This window comes from Ciconia boyciana, chromosome 15, assembly GCF_034638445.1.
Source record: "Ciconia boyciana chromosome 15, ASM3463844v1, whole genome shotgun sequence".
Classification (NCBI taxonomy): domain Eukaryota; kingdom Metazoa; phylum Chordata; class Aves; order Ciconiiformes; family Ciconiidae; genus Ciconia; species Ciconia boyciana.
This window is the reverse complement of record NC_132948.1, coordinates 9,042,749-9,058,175: the sequence shown is the minus strand read 5'-3', so window position 1 is coordinate 9,058,175 and position 15,427 is coordinate 9,042,749. Positions and strand designations below refer to the sequence as shown.

The 15,427-nt window shown below is 37.1% G+C and overlaps 1 protein-coding gene across 3 annotated transcripts; it reads right to left on the bottom strand.

The window, feature by feature from the left end:
* Positions 1-347: 347 nt before the first annotated feature.
* RSRC2 (arginine and serine rich coiled-coil 2) lies at positions 348-15,332 on the bottom strand. Of its 3 annotated transcripts, none has more exons than XM_072880154.1 (10): positions 15,201-15,332; positions 12,007-12,163; positions 11,366-11,409; positions 8,551-8,763; positions 7,406-7,549; positions 3,536-3,658; positions 3,360-3,439; positions 2,521-2,753; positions 1,200-1,289; positions 348-664 (listed from the first exon to the last, which is right to left on the bottom strand). In XM_072880154.1, the coding sequence occupies exons 2-10, from the start codon at positions 12,085-12,087 to the stop codon at positions 485-487; spliced, it is 1,188 nt and encodes a 395-aa protein (XP_072736255.1). In that variant the 5' UTR covers positions 12,088-12,163; positions 15,201-15,332; the 3' UTR covers positions 348-484. The 3 variants fall into 3 exon arrangements, with proteins under 3 accessions (XP_072736255.1, XP_072736254.1, XP_072736256.1); XM_072880153.1 differs by having other exon boundaries at positions 8,551-8,741; XM_072880155.1 differs by lacking the exon at positions 15,201-15,332 and adding an exon at positions 10,372-10,449 and having other exon boundaries at positions 12,007-12,105.
* Between the last annotated feature and the right edge of the window lie 95 nt (positions 15,333-15,427).

The window sequence follows — 15,427 nt, the reverse complement described above, 5'->3', positions numbered from 1 at the left end:
TAAAGTAAGACCTTAGAGAAAAAAATGTCTTTATTATTAACCAGGTTTTTTGCACTGGATTATGTGCCTAGTGGCCCAGACAGCTAAATAACATCTACACAATGTTTCTTTCATGTTTCAAGAATTGAAAATAACTGTACAAGGTTAAAGTACAAAAGTACACAAGACAGTGGACACGAAATACCCATGGTATGAGTTTATCCCATCTGCTGCTTGGTTTGAAAAGTAGAACTTTAACTAAAAAATACTGTCCTCCTATAGTTCTGTCAAGTTTAATGGAAGTGGGTATAACCTGATTACAACACTAACACCAGTATCACTGATCTGATATTTACAAAAAAATTGTATTTTTCAATAAATTAAAGTCAATGCAACACCCATGCAAGCTAGAATGCTAGCTTTTTGGTGAACAAGGACCCAACATTTGAACAAGAACCTTCCATAGTCCCAAACTTTAAAACTGCCTTTTTTTTTTTTCCTTTTTTCAAACTGCATCCATTCCTCGCATTGAAGATGTAAATCCCAATCCCATTCCTCTTTGCGTATGAGTCTGTGATCTTGCCATTTCATACTGTGCATCTAGATTTCTGAAAACCTCTTCCTGTTGTTTCAGCGTTTTGTAACTCTCTTCATCAACTGAACTACAGCCAGCTTCATCCTCACTCTAGAAACCAGACAAGAAAACAAACATTAGCTGCATAGGAAGTGGTGTTTTCATATACTACAGGTGTCCTAAAACATAATGATTTTGCTTTGTTGTTTTCAAAAGCTAGTACGAATTCAAGCATTTGGTTTTACTGCTGGAACATTCTAGGGTGGCTTTCCTCTCACCGCCAAGAAACATGTAGAGGCCTTCACCCAGTTCCTTTTTCTAACTCATTCAAATAAACATCTCCAATTAACTTATGTATACAAAGTAATACTGTTTATCAGATTATGAATATTGCTTACAGTTACCACTGTTACAGATCATAACAGTTGCCTTGTTAGGTGGGAACATAATGAAATTCTAGAATTTGAACTGAATTCAGATTTAGATGCTGCTTGTGAACTTTAACAAGAAATACTTGAAGTTCTTAACTACGTCAGGTAGTATCAGGTTAACTTAACATCTTTAGTGGTTAAGGTACACTTTAAAATAAAGAAATCACTATCCTACAATTAATAATAAACTGAATTACACATCCGTAAGTCTTTACCTTAATGCCCATCAGTTTTCTGAATTTGACGTTTTGGTCCTTGTTTCCAAAATTTAATTTTTCCCATATTTCTGCAGACTGTGATTTATCCTGTACAAGTTAAAAAAAGATGTATCACCTTTTTATATACCTTTCCGTTAATATCACAATACAGTAGCAAGCAAAAGAGTGGTATTAAAAATGAGCCCATTGTGTAGCGATAGCACAGCTGGAAGTAAAACACTTCCAAGTCACAACTGACATTCCAGCAGCATCCTCACAGAAACTCTTTATGAGGGAAGTCTATGTAGCCATTGGTTTCAAAACAGAGGTATATTCTTCACTTGGGTAGATCGTACTCATTTCCATAGAGTTTGGAAGCCTTGTCAGAATGCATGCTTAAAGTGAATTATGAAAAAACAAAGTTTGCTTATTACAGTTAAGCAGTATACAGCACAATTCAGGAAGAACTGCTTAGACAGCATTCAGGTTTCTTCTTCCCTCCCTTTTGCCTCCCATCAATGCCACGTGAACCACTTTCAGTTTTTCACATCTTATGAAACAGTCTCTGAAAAGCTGAGTGAGCTTGTTACAGAACAGATGCACAATGATAATTAATGTAACAAACACACCTCCGTACTAGCATAGTACTGAAAGACAAAAATACAAACATTAAAACACCAATTTTTTCATAATATCAGTAGGCAAAACCTGTATTCAAATCCAGCAACTTTCTGAAAAAGCAACTGCCACAGGAGCCTTTTTTATTTGGTGGCCTATATGTCACTAACTGCAAGAGCATTTATTTGACACAGCATAAAAGTCCGAAGGCGTATTTGTATTTGTAACTTTTGTTAGTGTTAGTAATGCAATCCACTCCTGAAAAGTTACTAGCAAGGTTTGCAGACTTGCTTTTGAAGTCTGGAATTGGACAGGATACAACAGTCAAACGAAAAACCTCTACAGTCACAGAAAGGAGTGGTCAATTATGATTTCTATAGCTTAGCCATCACTATTCAGCAAAAAGAGACTATCTGTATTTGATATTTAGTTGCAAGTTGTAGGCAAACTGACAAAAGTAACATTAAGAATCAATTACACCTCTTAAGTTTTTTTACATTAGGGGTTTTCCTAAGGCTTGTGTCATAACCATTTGTCATTGAAGGTCTAGTTATCTTAGTCCTTTCACTCCTAAAGTTTTACCTTGGCCTGCTGTTAAGAGGGAAACTCAACAGGTATGAAAGTAATTTTGCTGGAAATAACGTTAATAAGCATCCTTAAACTGTCTGACTGCAAGATGTTTCCAAACAAGTTTTATGAAGGTAAGAAAAGACAACATTACCCCTTCCTTTTTGCCTTGCCAAAGCATCTTCCGCTTTTTCTCTTGCTCAGCAAACTTCATTGGATTCACTGCTGCTGGGTTGTAATAGCTAGGTACAGCTATTCCAGTCTCTGCTAGTGCTTTTGCTTGTAGTGCTGCCATCTGAGCTGCCATTGCTATTTGAGGAGTCACTTGTGTTCCCGATGCCAGAAGAGCAGCAACATTAATAACAGAACCTCCAGTGGCTGCAGCCGCTGAAGAAGAAAGGTAACTTGCTATCAGACAGTAAGTTCGGAATTTTTTGGAAAACAAACCAACCAACCCAAAAAACCCAAAACAAACAAGAACCAAAACAAAACCCCCGAACACTTCCCTTCATCAGAAAGAAGCTGAAAATGTCCAAATAACAAATACATGTTATTTGTAAATTAAGAAACAAGCCTCCAATAGTTTTAGTAAACCAGAACTGAAACTAACATACCTCATGCTTCTAAATACCCCTGAGCTGGTAATAGCTTTCAAACTCCTGCTTAATGATGCATAAAGGAAGGGTCCAATGACCATCACGAAACCATTTACCAGCCTAACACACAACATTTTTGTTGTATACTCGGTAAGTGATAAGAAATCCTGATCGTTTTTATTGGGGGTTTATGTTTGCGGGTTTTTTTGTTTTGTTTTAAACATTTCCTAGTTCTAGTTGTGGACCAAGTTGTGGACTTATATATGGACCAAGTTAACAATTATACAAAGACAGACAACCTGCACATCTGTTGGGCAGGACTGTAACACTCAGCACATAAGCCTACGCTCTCTCTTCCACTCACACTACTGTTTAGGAATTAATATACATGGACTACCTGCAGCCATTTCCTGTTGCTTCTGTTTTTCAACCATTTCCTTCTCTCTCTGTTCTTGCAGTTTCTTTGCTCTTTCCAGTCTATAAGTACATGAGAATAAAAATATTTAGACATGCAAAATCAACAGCAGCAGCTTATTAACGTCACATATCATTGAAATCGTAACCATTTCTGACCTTCTGGCTAATGCTTCCTGTGCATCCATAGCTGTATTTCGTCCCCGAAATGGTGGCGGACTCGGACTCCGGCTATGACTCCTGCTGAACCTTCGGGGCTTTTCCATTCTCTTCTTTCGCTCTCTGTAACCAAATTTAACAGAGTTGCTAAAACAACGAAGGTACAGATATACCTTAACATTTCATAAAGTATTTGATCACGACTCTGAAAAATTGCTTAATGATTAATTTGGAGAGCTCTCAAGAACAGCTTTCACAGAGATTATACTAGAACAGTGTAACAGTCACACTTGCCTTGTAACAAGACAGAACTAAAACTGAAGATTTCCAACTGCAAGATGTAACACTGCGTAATTCTGGGTATTCATTTACCCTCTTATATTGAGTGTTTAGAACACATAGATCTGCTCTAGAGATTTTCATTCTAAAACCTGACAAGAAAAAATATAATCTAACTTTCAGTAAAGTCAATTGCAAGAAAACTGTAAAATGGATCAAGTTACAAGAATTCTTTAAAACCATAAAAGACCTCACAGCACTATAATTATGTTAAAAATGAGCATTCTGCAGAGGCCCAATTTAAAAACTGGAATAGTACTCAGGGAAATTACTATTTCTCTCCCCTCTGAATACTCTTCACTACATGTGCTTTGGACAACTGTTTGAGGGAGGCTATCAAGCTAAATGAGAGAGCTGGTTTAAACACATGCGATTTGTCTTGAGTTTACTCTTGAGAAGAACAGTACTGTGCAGAGAACTACAAAGCATGCATAATCTGGGGCCTGACAATCTGAAAAGAACCCAGTTAAAATATATTTTTAAACAAAATACCAAAATATTCAGTTCAATACTCCTTTGGTAACCTTCTCCCCACCTCCTCCCAAGTAGAAGCTGCTCTTATGACATATACATCTAGTTCCATCTAAGCAACAGCCGCTCAAAATACACATATGACGTAATATTAGCAGTATTTCTCTTTAGCAGGATCATTAACATCTACATTACAAGAGATAAGGGTTTATCCCTGTCTAAGCCTCTGACACTGATGTTTTAAACAAAGAAGTCACAGATACTGGAAGTGTCCAACAAAGCTTAAATTACAGGAGCTATCACTCACATTTTTCCCAGATTTGCCATAAACAGTAAGTTGAGATGCACAAAGATGTTTCTGCAATTTTATACTTAAATGTTATTATCAATCATTTGAGATAATAGCTAACTTGACAACAGCCACTTTAAATGGCATTCAGATATTCTGTTTCTTCTGTTTGCAACTTGGGCAGCATCTACAAACATCATGAAACGTAGACTGAAGTTACAAAAAGAGATCCTTGTTTACATGACAAATCTGGTAGAATACAAAGGAGGCGAGACTTATCTTTTCATAGAAGATGACAAGATGCAGATTCAGGCACTGGGAAGTGACAGATCTGCATTCCTGAGATAAGATGTAATGCATGTTTCAAAAGATACCTTCATTTTTCCCGTGCTGACTATTGTAGTTTGGTCTTGTCTTTGGTCTGATGCTTTATTGCACTGGTAAACATCAAGGAAATAAATATTTGAGCTTTTGTATTTAAGTATTTCCATTTGAAACAAGCAGATGGTGTCATGTTTTCCACCTAGCATTTAATCACAGCAACGCCACAAAAGATCTGCCAGGAGGGTCTACATGCTCACAGAACAAAAAGATTAGTTTAAATGCCAGTGAGGACAGATCACTTGAAAACGTGAGCTTGAGATTATGCAAAGAACCATCAAGAGAAGGTCAAGCTCTACTATTTACAAATGCTTCTGTCATAGCCTGTTAACTGTAACACAACAAATATTGCATTTCATGAATGAGGGAATTCATTTCACAGTTGAGTTTTAACAGGGTAGGTTTCCACATCATGTTTATCTGGCTTGTGAAGGGTTTTCTTTGAGGTTTTCTTGCCCCGTAATTCTCTTTCCAAAGGCTTTACCTGAAGCCAGAACTCAACGAAGTGTTCTAGCTACTGTTAAAAAGACTTATGCCTCACTTATTTTCCTTCTCTAGGATCTGCGAGACAAAAACAGCACTTAAGAAATGGATTCTTGCAGTATGTCCATCACTATCCAACAAGGCATGTTTCCAGCTGAAGAAATTCCTAAGCTATGACTATCCCTCACTTTTTCTTCCCACATCTGCTGTTCAGGTGATTTGCATTCCACTGCAGAAGCAAAAAACTATTCTGGGATGTGAAGTTTTCACAGAGTCATTAAACACAAAAAGTTCAAAGTGACTTTTAAAAATAGTAAGTGCCCATCATCTATAATAACTGGAAATAATGGGCAACTGAAGCCTTACACTTCATGCTGAAGGTGGCTTAAATACCACTAAATGCAAGTAACATATACCAATTGAAGACCCAGCTCTACTCACCCCAGCTGAAAGTTTGGTAGAAAGTGCATGCCAAAATAAAATATGACACAAACCATGTAATTCAACTAGTTCTTCAGAAAGGTAAGTCTTCTTAACAGTTTCACAAGTGATGTAGCATTACACGGCTGTGCTAGATTCTTAAGTCTCCAATGATCCACCACAATGTTGAGCAGTCATAACCAACTTCTACACCCTTTAAATATGCAATTTAAAATACTCTAGTGAAAACACTGCTAAATGAACGGGAACACTGGAAACACTTTCTTGGGAGCTCTGAAGGGACCCCCAATTTGCATTCAAACTACTTGTTTTACTTTAAACAAGTAGGAGGGAAAAAACACAACTGTAGTAGTCATTAAGTCATATTTCAGCTTACTCATTCAGAAAATCCTACAGGGCATTAAGAATGCAAAGGTGACATACAAATAGACTCAGAACTCTACACTAAAATACTGAATGATTCATCAGTATTGGAAAACATTAACTTCTACACAGTGATGAAAACCTCAACTCTAGCATATTCCAGGTAAGGCATGGATCTCAACTCTGTCAAACAGACCCAGAATAAGCCAGTATGCATCTAGCTAGAGCACTTCAATTTGTGCTTCTAGAATTTAAGGAAGAAATGGAAGCACCCAAGATAGGGAGAAAAATTAACATGATAAATATTCTCATGTTGAACTTGACAAAAAGGAGTTGTTAATCACTAACACAGAACAGTACATTCAGATCAGAAATAGTCCACATGACTCAAAATTCACCTTAACACTACACTAACTGTGCCAGTTTGCAGACAAGACAAATTTTTAAATGAACTTTGTGGAGCTGATCAGGATTAGCTTCTGATCAGTGTATCTGCTCTCACAGCCAGTGATTTCCAGTTAAACTTCCCTTTTATGACATATATACAAACAAAATGAGATAAATACAATAGTATTTTTAAAGTTGTACTTTGCCAACCACACTACTCTTGTATTAACACATGAAAGCGTTAGTTGTATCTTATTCTTCAGTTTTTCCCACTTAAATATCATTTAAATATCCTATTTGAAATAGTAAATTCAGTTGTGGTATAAGAAACCAAAAAGATCTTGAACTGTGGTAATCATTACTACTCAAAGTTATTTACTTTCCTTCTACTTCATCAGTCAAGAGTTCTAAAATGGTGATTTTAAAGATACCCACAAAATAACTAGTTAAGCATTTTTAATTGCTAACATGAAATCATGCTATGAAAAGCCAAGAATCTCAGACACTTAAGCTGTCTAGGACAAATGTTCCTGTGAGTGTACGCAAACTACCCAGTCCTTAATCCACTCTATCAATACAGCTGAGAAAAAGCCAAACACATTTAGTTACACTGAATAGACATCAACTGGCAAACCCATCATTATTCTATACATCAGCCCGCCACAGAACATTCAACTGAACACCACCACTAAGTGTATATGGAAGTTAACACTTACCTGCTTCTACTCCTAGTTCTGCTTTTACTTCTACTTCTATGTCTGTGTCTAGATCTTGATCTAGAACGAGATCTTATACGTCGTTTTCTCTCTCTGCTGCGAGATCGGGATTTTTTCCTATCACGACTTCTACTACGATGACGTCTGAAACACACGTCCCAAATTCTTACATATATTCTCATGTTTAAATTCAGCTTCTACTTAAGGACTTACACATAGGTTCATCACCACAGGGCAAAATGCACCAGGCAGGGTGGGGAGACTACAAACTACACACAGAAGGGTTAATGCCTGGAACAGTTTAAAATATAAGACTAGGAGATGAAGTGGGAAAGGAACCAAACACTACCACCAGCCACAACAGACAAGTGAGTTAAACAGAGTTTACGTAAACAATCACACATCAATATAGCCATTTTCAGTTGTTCATTAAAGTATACATCTCAAAACAAATACACAGCCAAACTAATCTGATGCAGGAGTCTTAAATTCAAGGCAACAAAACTCTCCTCCTCCCCATGGTATTCCATACCTTAGGGAAGAGATGCCCAAATTTCAGCTTGCGAGTCACACACAGTCCCTCAGTGTATTATTATCTGAAGCTTGTTTCTTGCTATCATGTTTGCTACAGATCCCTCAGCTATGAGCAGAGTTCTGAAAAGTTCTGCTGGCAGCAACCTGTTTGTCCCAAGCAATTCCCCTACCACAACAGTGTGCTAGGTGGCCTACCGTGCAAGGAGGCTTAGACAGCATTGTCTCTGGGTAAGTTATTGATTTAGGAGGTAAAAAGCCATGACACTGCTAAAGTGTACTTTCTTTCCTGTCACTGACAACAGGGAACATTTAATACACTCTGTTTATAAATTTTTTATGCTCTGTATACTACTTATAAACATGAGACAGATCACCTATATAAAGCCTTAGAAATATTTTGTACTTTTACCCAGAACCAATCTGAAAAAAAAAAAAACAAGCAGCAGCAAATGCACTACCCAATGAAAACTGAAACATGCAATATGAATTGATGCTTTAGAGTTAAATTAGGTCAGTAATATAATCCAGCTGCACTTCAGAAGTCTACATAAATTCCAAACATCGCTTCTGCAAATGCACTTTAAAAAGTATAATCATGTAAAACAACTTACCTTTCACGAGACCTGGATCTTGAATGACTCCTCCCTCTTGATGATTTTCTCTCTTTGCGTTTATGTCTATCCTCACCATTTTCAGATGAATTTAGGCTATCTCTTCCCTTGTCAGAAGAATGTTCTTTGTCATTGTGGTCTTCAGATTTGTGCTTCTTTGAGGACTTCTCTTTGGATTCATGTCTTCTTGCCTGTTTTAAGAAGAAGTTGGTTCTTTCAGGAAAATAGTGCAACAAAGAGAGTTAGTATGGGTATCAGAAGATAAAAAATGATAAGTTGTGATGCAACATTAGTAACCTTAGGAGTGTGACTCAATCATGAGTGATGGCTATTTTACCTAATGCCACCAACTACTCAAAGTTGCAAATGCACGCTATAATTTTTCCCCCTTTTCCCTCCTCCCCACTTATCTAAAGGATTTCTAAAGCATCCATCAAGGTATCTTTACAGTGTTTCCTTATAAGAGTTCACAGCATTGTAACAAAAACTGTCATTCTCAGTTACTATCTCCATTCCAAACACATAGTACCTATCTTTAAGTACCTGACAATTTATGACTATACATGTATACACACACACATTTGTAGTGAATATTTAATATTTGCCTAAGCCTACCATGAAGAAAGTTACTAAAATCCATACATAGTTGTAGACATATACTATTTTACTTTTAGAACTAAAACAATTTTCTATCCATCATTAGATAATTAATTTTTAGAGCAAAACTCTTCAGTCTGTAACTTCCAACAGTTTTTAAAAAGTAGTAAGTTACATGGTTGACATCCCATTTTTAGTATTTAAAACTAACATGCATCACTCTGAGACCTCCCACAGTAATTTTAAATTAAAGATACGCTGCTCCACTATACCGCAATTTCTTCCTGCAGTGCCTCTTAAAAAAAGATTCCTTTTTATAGCTGCAATGCCAAAAATACTTAGCAAGGTCAGGCCTGATTTTTGCCAGTGTTTTCCTCAGAGACTAAGTCATGACATCAACACCTCTTCTTAATATATCCAGTTTATTTTGAAATCTTTCTAGCACAAAAGCATAGCCCACTTAAGTCTTATGTTTAAATAATGTTTTGTTTCAAGTCACAATTTAAGCACGATACATTCATTTTAGACTAAAACCCAATTCTTCAGAGGTTTTTTCTGCTTATCTAAACCTGTTAACTACTCATAAAACCTTTCCTATAATCATAACTCTCTCTCAAAAGAAACAAGTCTAGAAAAGATGCTATAATTAGCTTATACCCACTTATGCAAGCCTAACTTCTTATTAATATATATCCATTTCTAAATATATTTGATTACAGTTCTTCAAGTATACAATAATGCTAGATATTTTTCCTGCTTTTACAGTATTTCATTCTTAACTCCTTGAATAATCAATTACATAAAAACACATCTGAAGTTTGAGATGTTACCTGTACATTAATTTTAAGTATGTATTTACATAAGTAGTTGTTCTGATATACATATTAAAAAGAATTACTGATATTCAGTATTTCGTCTACAAAGAGCTTAATCTTGCAAATGAATGAAAACAGTAAATCTACTGTGGGACATTATTCCTTATCTGTTCACTCTGTGAAACTTACAAATTGCTAAATAAATTGTGTAAGATTAGATCCAACAGCATGGCAAAACACTGGACATAATTTTAAGCGAGGACTTTCTTTTTTTAAACATTAAAAAGATTATTTTTTTTTTTTAAATCACGTCTTCCAGGCACACACTTAGTAATAAACCACCATTATATCCCATAACGGATTTAAGATATTTTTAAGGGAAATATGAGTTTGAATGACTAATAGTTACCTTATCATGAAGTAGGCTTATAATTTTGCTATCTGAGTCTGCAGCGTCTTCAGTTCAGTCTCTTCGCGCATTAGCACGCTGAGTATGATTTATTATAGAAATGTTATCATGTGAGCTAAACAATATATTCAATTTCACAAAAACTCTCCTAGATTATTTTTCTTTTCCTCTTTTTTTTTTTTTCTCCTTTTTTAAACAGAGCTTCCATTGGAATGGGGAAGGAGAAGTTCCTGACCCAGGTTAAAAGTTAAAAAGTCCCTCATCTGACCCAGCCTGCTATTGCCCCACGTGGCTTAAGCTTCTTTGTGACTATTTCGATGCTCCTGGTTTGCTTGTTTCATCTCTTCTCTGGTGCATAAGCCAGTGTATTATTGATGCTGTCTCTTCTCACTCCCTTATATATACACAGACATTTATTTATTTAAAAAAGAGAGACAGCCCTCTGAAATTTTTGCTGCTACTGTCATGTTTCCAGCTGACTCAGCTTGTTTGTCAAGCTATGACAGTCTTTACAATTAAAGGATGCAATAAACAGAGCTCAGTCAGGTGGGGAATTATTTTTAATATACTTAAGTAGATGAGTATGTATCATTGAAAGTCCTGAACATTGGCCAGGAATAAAGCCACCCAAGGCTTTCGGTTAATGGAAGCTCTGTAAAAGTCATAAAGAACACCATTCTACTTCTCCACATGAATTCTTTCTTTTGGCTGTTTCCACAAAAAAAGAAAAAAAAAAAAGAAAAAAAGAAAAAAAATAAATTAAGTTACTAGTTTCTGAAAGCATTTTTCTATAAAACTATTACCTTGTCAACATGATGGCTGCAATCATGCTTCACTATGAAAGGATCTCCATATCCATTTTTAAGCTTAAAGTTTCCAATTTCTTGTACTTACCATAAAGTCATTTATATAGGTTTACACATATGTGCATTACTACAAGATACTTTTTAAGATGTATTGTACAATTACCTAAACGCTACAAAGTGTTAATTACCTCTTTGCTTCTGCTCCGGCTTCTGTGTTTTCTTCCTTCAGTATCTGGAGAAGAAAACATTTATTGTTATTTACCAAGTTAAAGAGGAGATCAGCTGGCTATAATCTTTCTAGTTCCTTTCAGTTATTCCACCCTCCAAAGTCAAGAATAGACATTTAAAAAAACAAACAGCACTATTCGAATATCTACTGCAGAAAGCAAACTCTAGCTGTTATTCCCAGTTCTTTGTTTGCATTTATTTAAGTTCTGATAGTGAAAAAACTAGCCCATGTCATACTCCAGTCACATTTTCAGCCAGGAAACCTTATTTTTGTTACATTCATGCAAAGGTATCCCAGTTTAAGTATATCTAATTAAAATGAAGACAAAGTAGTATGGTTTTCTGTTTGGTGTTTCCCCCCCATCCCCTGAACATGTACAAGACCTTCTTCCTTAGCACTTCTATCATTAAAATTGAAAAGTTTCAATATAACACATTTAAGATACAAAACCAAAATCAGTAGCTTCATTTTTTCCCCAATTCTAACAAGTTACTAGAGCTAAGTCTGCGTATTTTTTCCAAAACTGCTTTAAAGAGATTTCAGTTCTACAAGCATACACCAGAACATTACTAAGCAACTTTGCTTATATGAAGACCATACCTGACTTCCGTCTTCTTTCCCTTGACCGTGAGCGTGATCTTGAATAATGATGCTTTGATGTTCTGGGAGAACTAGAGGCATCTGATTGTTCCTTTTTCTTCTCTCTTTCTGGAGAGGACTTTTCTGGGGCTACTCCATCTCGTTCTGTATCACTACCCTACACAGGAAGACAGAATGTTTAAAAACCAAAAACTTAGGACGGAAAACCAAGAAAAACTATTTATTTAGTACTTCCCCTGAAGACACACTTAAAATTATTTCCTGTAAAGATAGTCTTGTGAGTAGCCATCACATTATTAGTTAGGCAATAGCTTGATAGACTTGCAGTGAACTGTGTAACTGCACACAGATTGATTTTTCAATACTTTAATAAAGAGAACTAGTATGTATTAACATTTTGCTCTCCCACTACATTAGACTGCACTTTAATTTTTCCATGTGCTTTTGAGAATATCAGTAAGACTAAATTCTGATCCACAGTTTTCTCTAAATGGTGTTGTCTGTAGGTCAATTACCTTTTACCATTTACATGGCTAAAATTACTTAAGGTCAATGCTGTCCCAACAGATCTAAGTCACCCCACAAGTTAGGCATTAGAGAGGCATAGCACAAAATCCTCACAGTATTTTGAAGTACGGAATGAACTTTTAAAGAGACATTAAATGAGATATATTGTATTAATGTTAGACAGCTAACTTTTGAATAAGGAAAAACTTCAAACAGAATCTCTATGCAAAAATGTGTATTTGGATGAGAGTACATATAGGTCACATCCACCTGTCCCAACAATTTCTGTATCACATTTTTTTTAGATGACAAAAACCAAGATGTTCCCCCCATTCCTTCTAAACCTTGACCTAGGAGGACTAAACCCAGAAACTTATCTTGTGTAGAGCAGTCAAGACTGCTTTGTGATGCAACACTGGGAGAGGTAAATGTGTACAATTGGTGTACAATGCCATGAAAGGAACAGAATGGAAAAGGTACACACTGAAATGGTGAATGTGCTTTCATTAATGCCTTCACAGATCCATTGGTCTCTCTTGTTCTGATCATGTAAATGGCAGTTATAATCAAACCTTCTGAACATCGTGTGGCTGCAGAAGATTTCACTAAGGACATAATTTGGCCCAGAAATGCTATTCATGAAGATAATTTAGCATAGCAGAGGACTTGAACTTGCATGGTTTTCCACCAGCTGCAGTTTTATTTGCAAACTGGACAAGACATGTGAGGACCTCTCAAATTCTGATTTATATTCATAACTTTGAAAATAAAGCAGCTAGTTTTTCTTAAACCACAACAGATATTACAGATTGTCATTAATATATTGTGTATTAATGGTAGACTTCATAACATGCTACAGGTAAATCTTTGGATTGGTGTTTCAGCTACTACTGTTTAGTCTGCCCAATTCTTTATTGATTTGCATCTGTACAAAAACACATCTATAGTAAAATCTCTCTTTAAGAGAGATAAAGCAGCTGTTAACTTCTCCATTCGCATGGTATACCGATATCTAGTTCAAAACACACCAGCGTATGGACAACAGCACTGACCGCTTAAGACTGCGTCTGCAGCAGAGCTTTAACTATAGTCTCAGTGACAATTCTGAATACTATTGATACTCCATCCACCATCCTGAAAACTTTAGGACATTAGATAAAGAGTAGGAACTGACTCCCCTATTTGTGATCTTACCATCACAATCCTTGGCATTCCACATTTATCTATCATCTGCTTATCTACACCTCCCCCCCTTCTACTCAGTCCCTCCCTTCTTCATCTAAGGTTTCCAAAAGACTCAGCTAGAATTTTCAAAGGAATTCTGAGATTTCTATAAATTTACATTTTGAGGTTACTTGAGAAGGATAAGGAGAATATCAGCTAGCAGTCTAAGTTAACTGTGTTTTTAAACACAGTACCCAACTGAAATTCAGCCCACTGCTACATTTTGCAAAGCTACCAGTCTCATTATTTATACACATTGCTGCTCATTAATGCCCTTGTGCACTGCACCTTAGAGAAATCTCTCAGCTCTACAAAAACAGCAAAAAAAGGTTGACAGACTTCAATAAGACTATTCTCAGTTTTTAGATTAGCCACAGGCTCACAGTTTCCTTGAACAAGCCCCTCACCTACTATTTTAGAGGAACCTCAAAGACAGTGCCTATAATCTAGGTGCAAAGCTACAAGTCCATAATTCTTCAAATCCTTTTACAGAAAGATTTACCTTATTCTTAATAGGTTAAGTTATATAAGCAAAAAAAGCATAATAAAAAAAATTAATTTTCTCCAGAAGTTTATGGTACTTTTTTTTCTGTTTCACCACTGGTCAAACTTTCACGACAAGAACTTTAAATACCAGATTAAACACCACAACGTACTTAAAATCAACTTTGAAGAGTTTTATCAATTTCAAGTCCGGTTTGTTTGGGTTTTTTTTTTTCACTCAGGACTATTTAATTACTTTTAAAAAAAATTAACCACATCGTGTTTGATAACTACTCTTACTGGTTCTTCAACTCAATTATGGGACAAACACCTTTATATCTTACCAAGGCACACAAATTTTTAAAAAGAATAAAGCTACACTCTTAGGCTGTGTATGAACATAAAGGACAGTGACAACTACAAGAGACGTTTCCTATAGATATTAACCATAAAAACAGGAGGATAGGGGCAAATAAACACCGAGCACAAGAAGATGCTGAAAATACCAGGCCTGTGACCAAACACAAAGAAAAATAAAAGGAGAGGGAAAGCTACATGAACGAAAACCGAGCATGGCCCAACCACCAAATCGATCCCCTCCCTTCTCCCCTCCCAGGGAACCTGCGCCCCACAGTCCCTCTGAGAAACGCCCGCTCCTGTAGCCACAATACATCTCTCCCCAGCCAGGAAACAATAGGGCCTCGGTCACAAGGCCTCTTTACTTCTCTCCAAGCCCAGAGAAATGAAACAGAAACTTCTGGAAACAGGGAGATATGTCACGGGTGAAAAGCGGCCATCCCCTCCCCGAGGCCCATCATGGCGCCGGCGAGCGAAGGAGCGGCGGGCGCCATTTTGTCTCTCCCCGCACACGGCTTCCCGACCCAGCCCTCCCCATCTCACACGCTCTTCCCTCCAGCCCCGCAGCAACCCCCTTCCCAATTCAGCTCCCTCCAAAAACCCCGGCAGCGAACACCACTTACCGCCATGACCGAGCGCCCGGTACGTCGCTCCCCCTCAACAACTCCTCACAAGGGGCTCAAGGTCCCTCAGCCGCCGCGGCCGTAGCGCTCGCGAACCGAGGCGACACGCCCCGCCCTCCCTCTCCCTTCAGGCGCCCGGATGTAACCATGGGGCGGGGGAAGGCGGCGGGGAGTGAGGGAGCCGTGGTGCATTCTGGGGGCGGAGGAGGATTAGGTGGTGTCTTAGC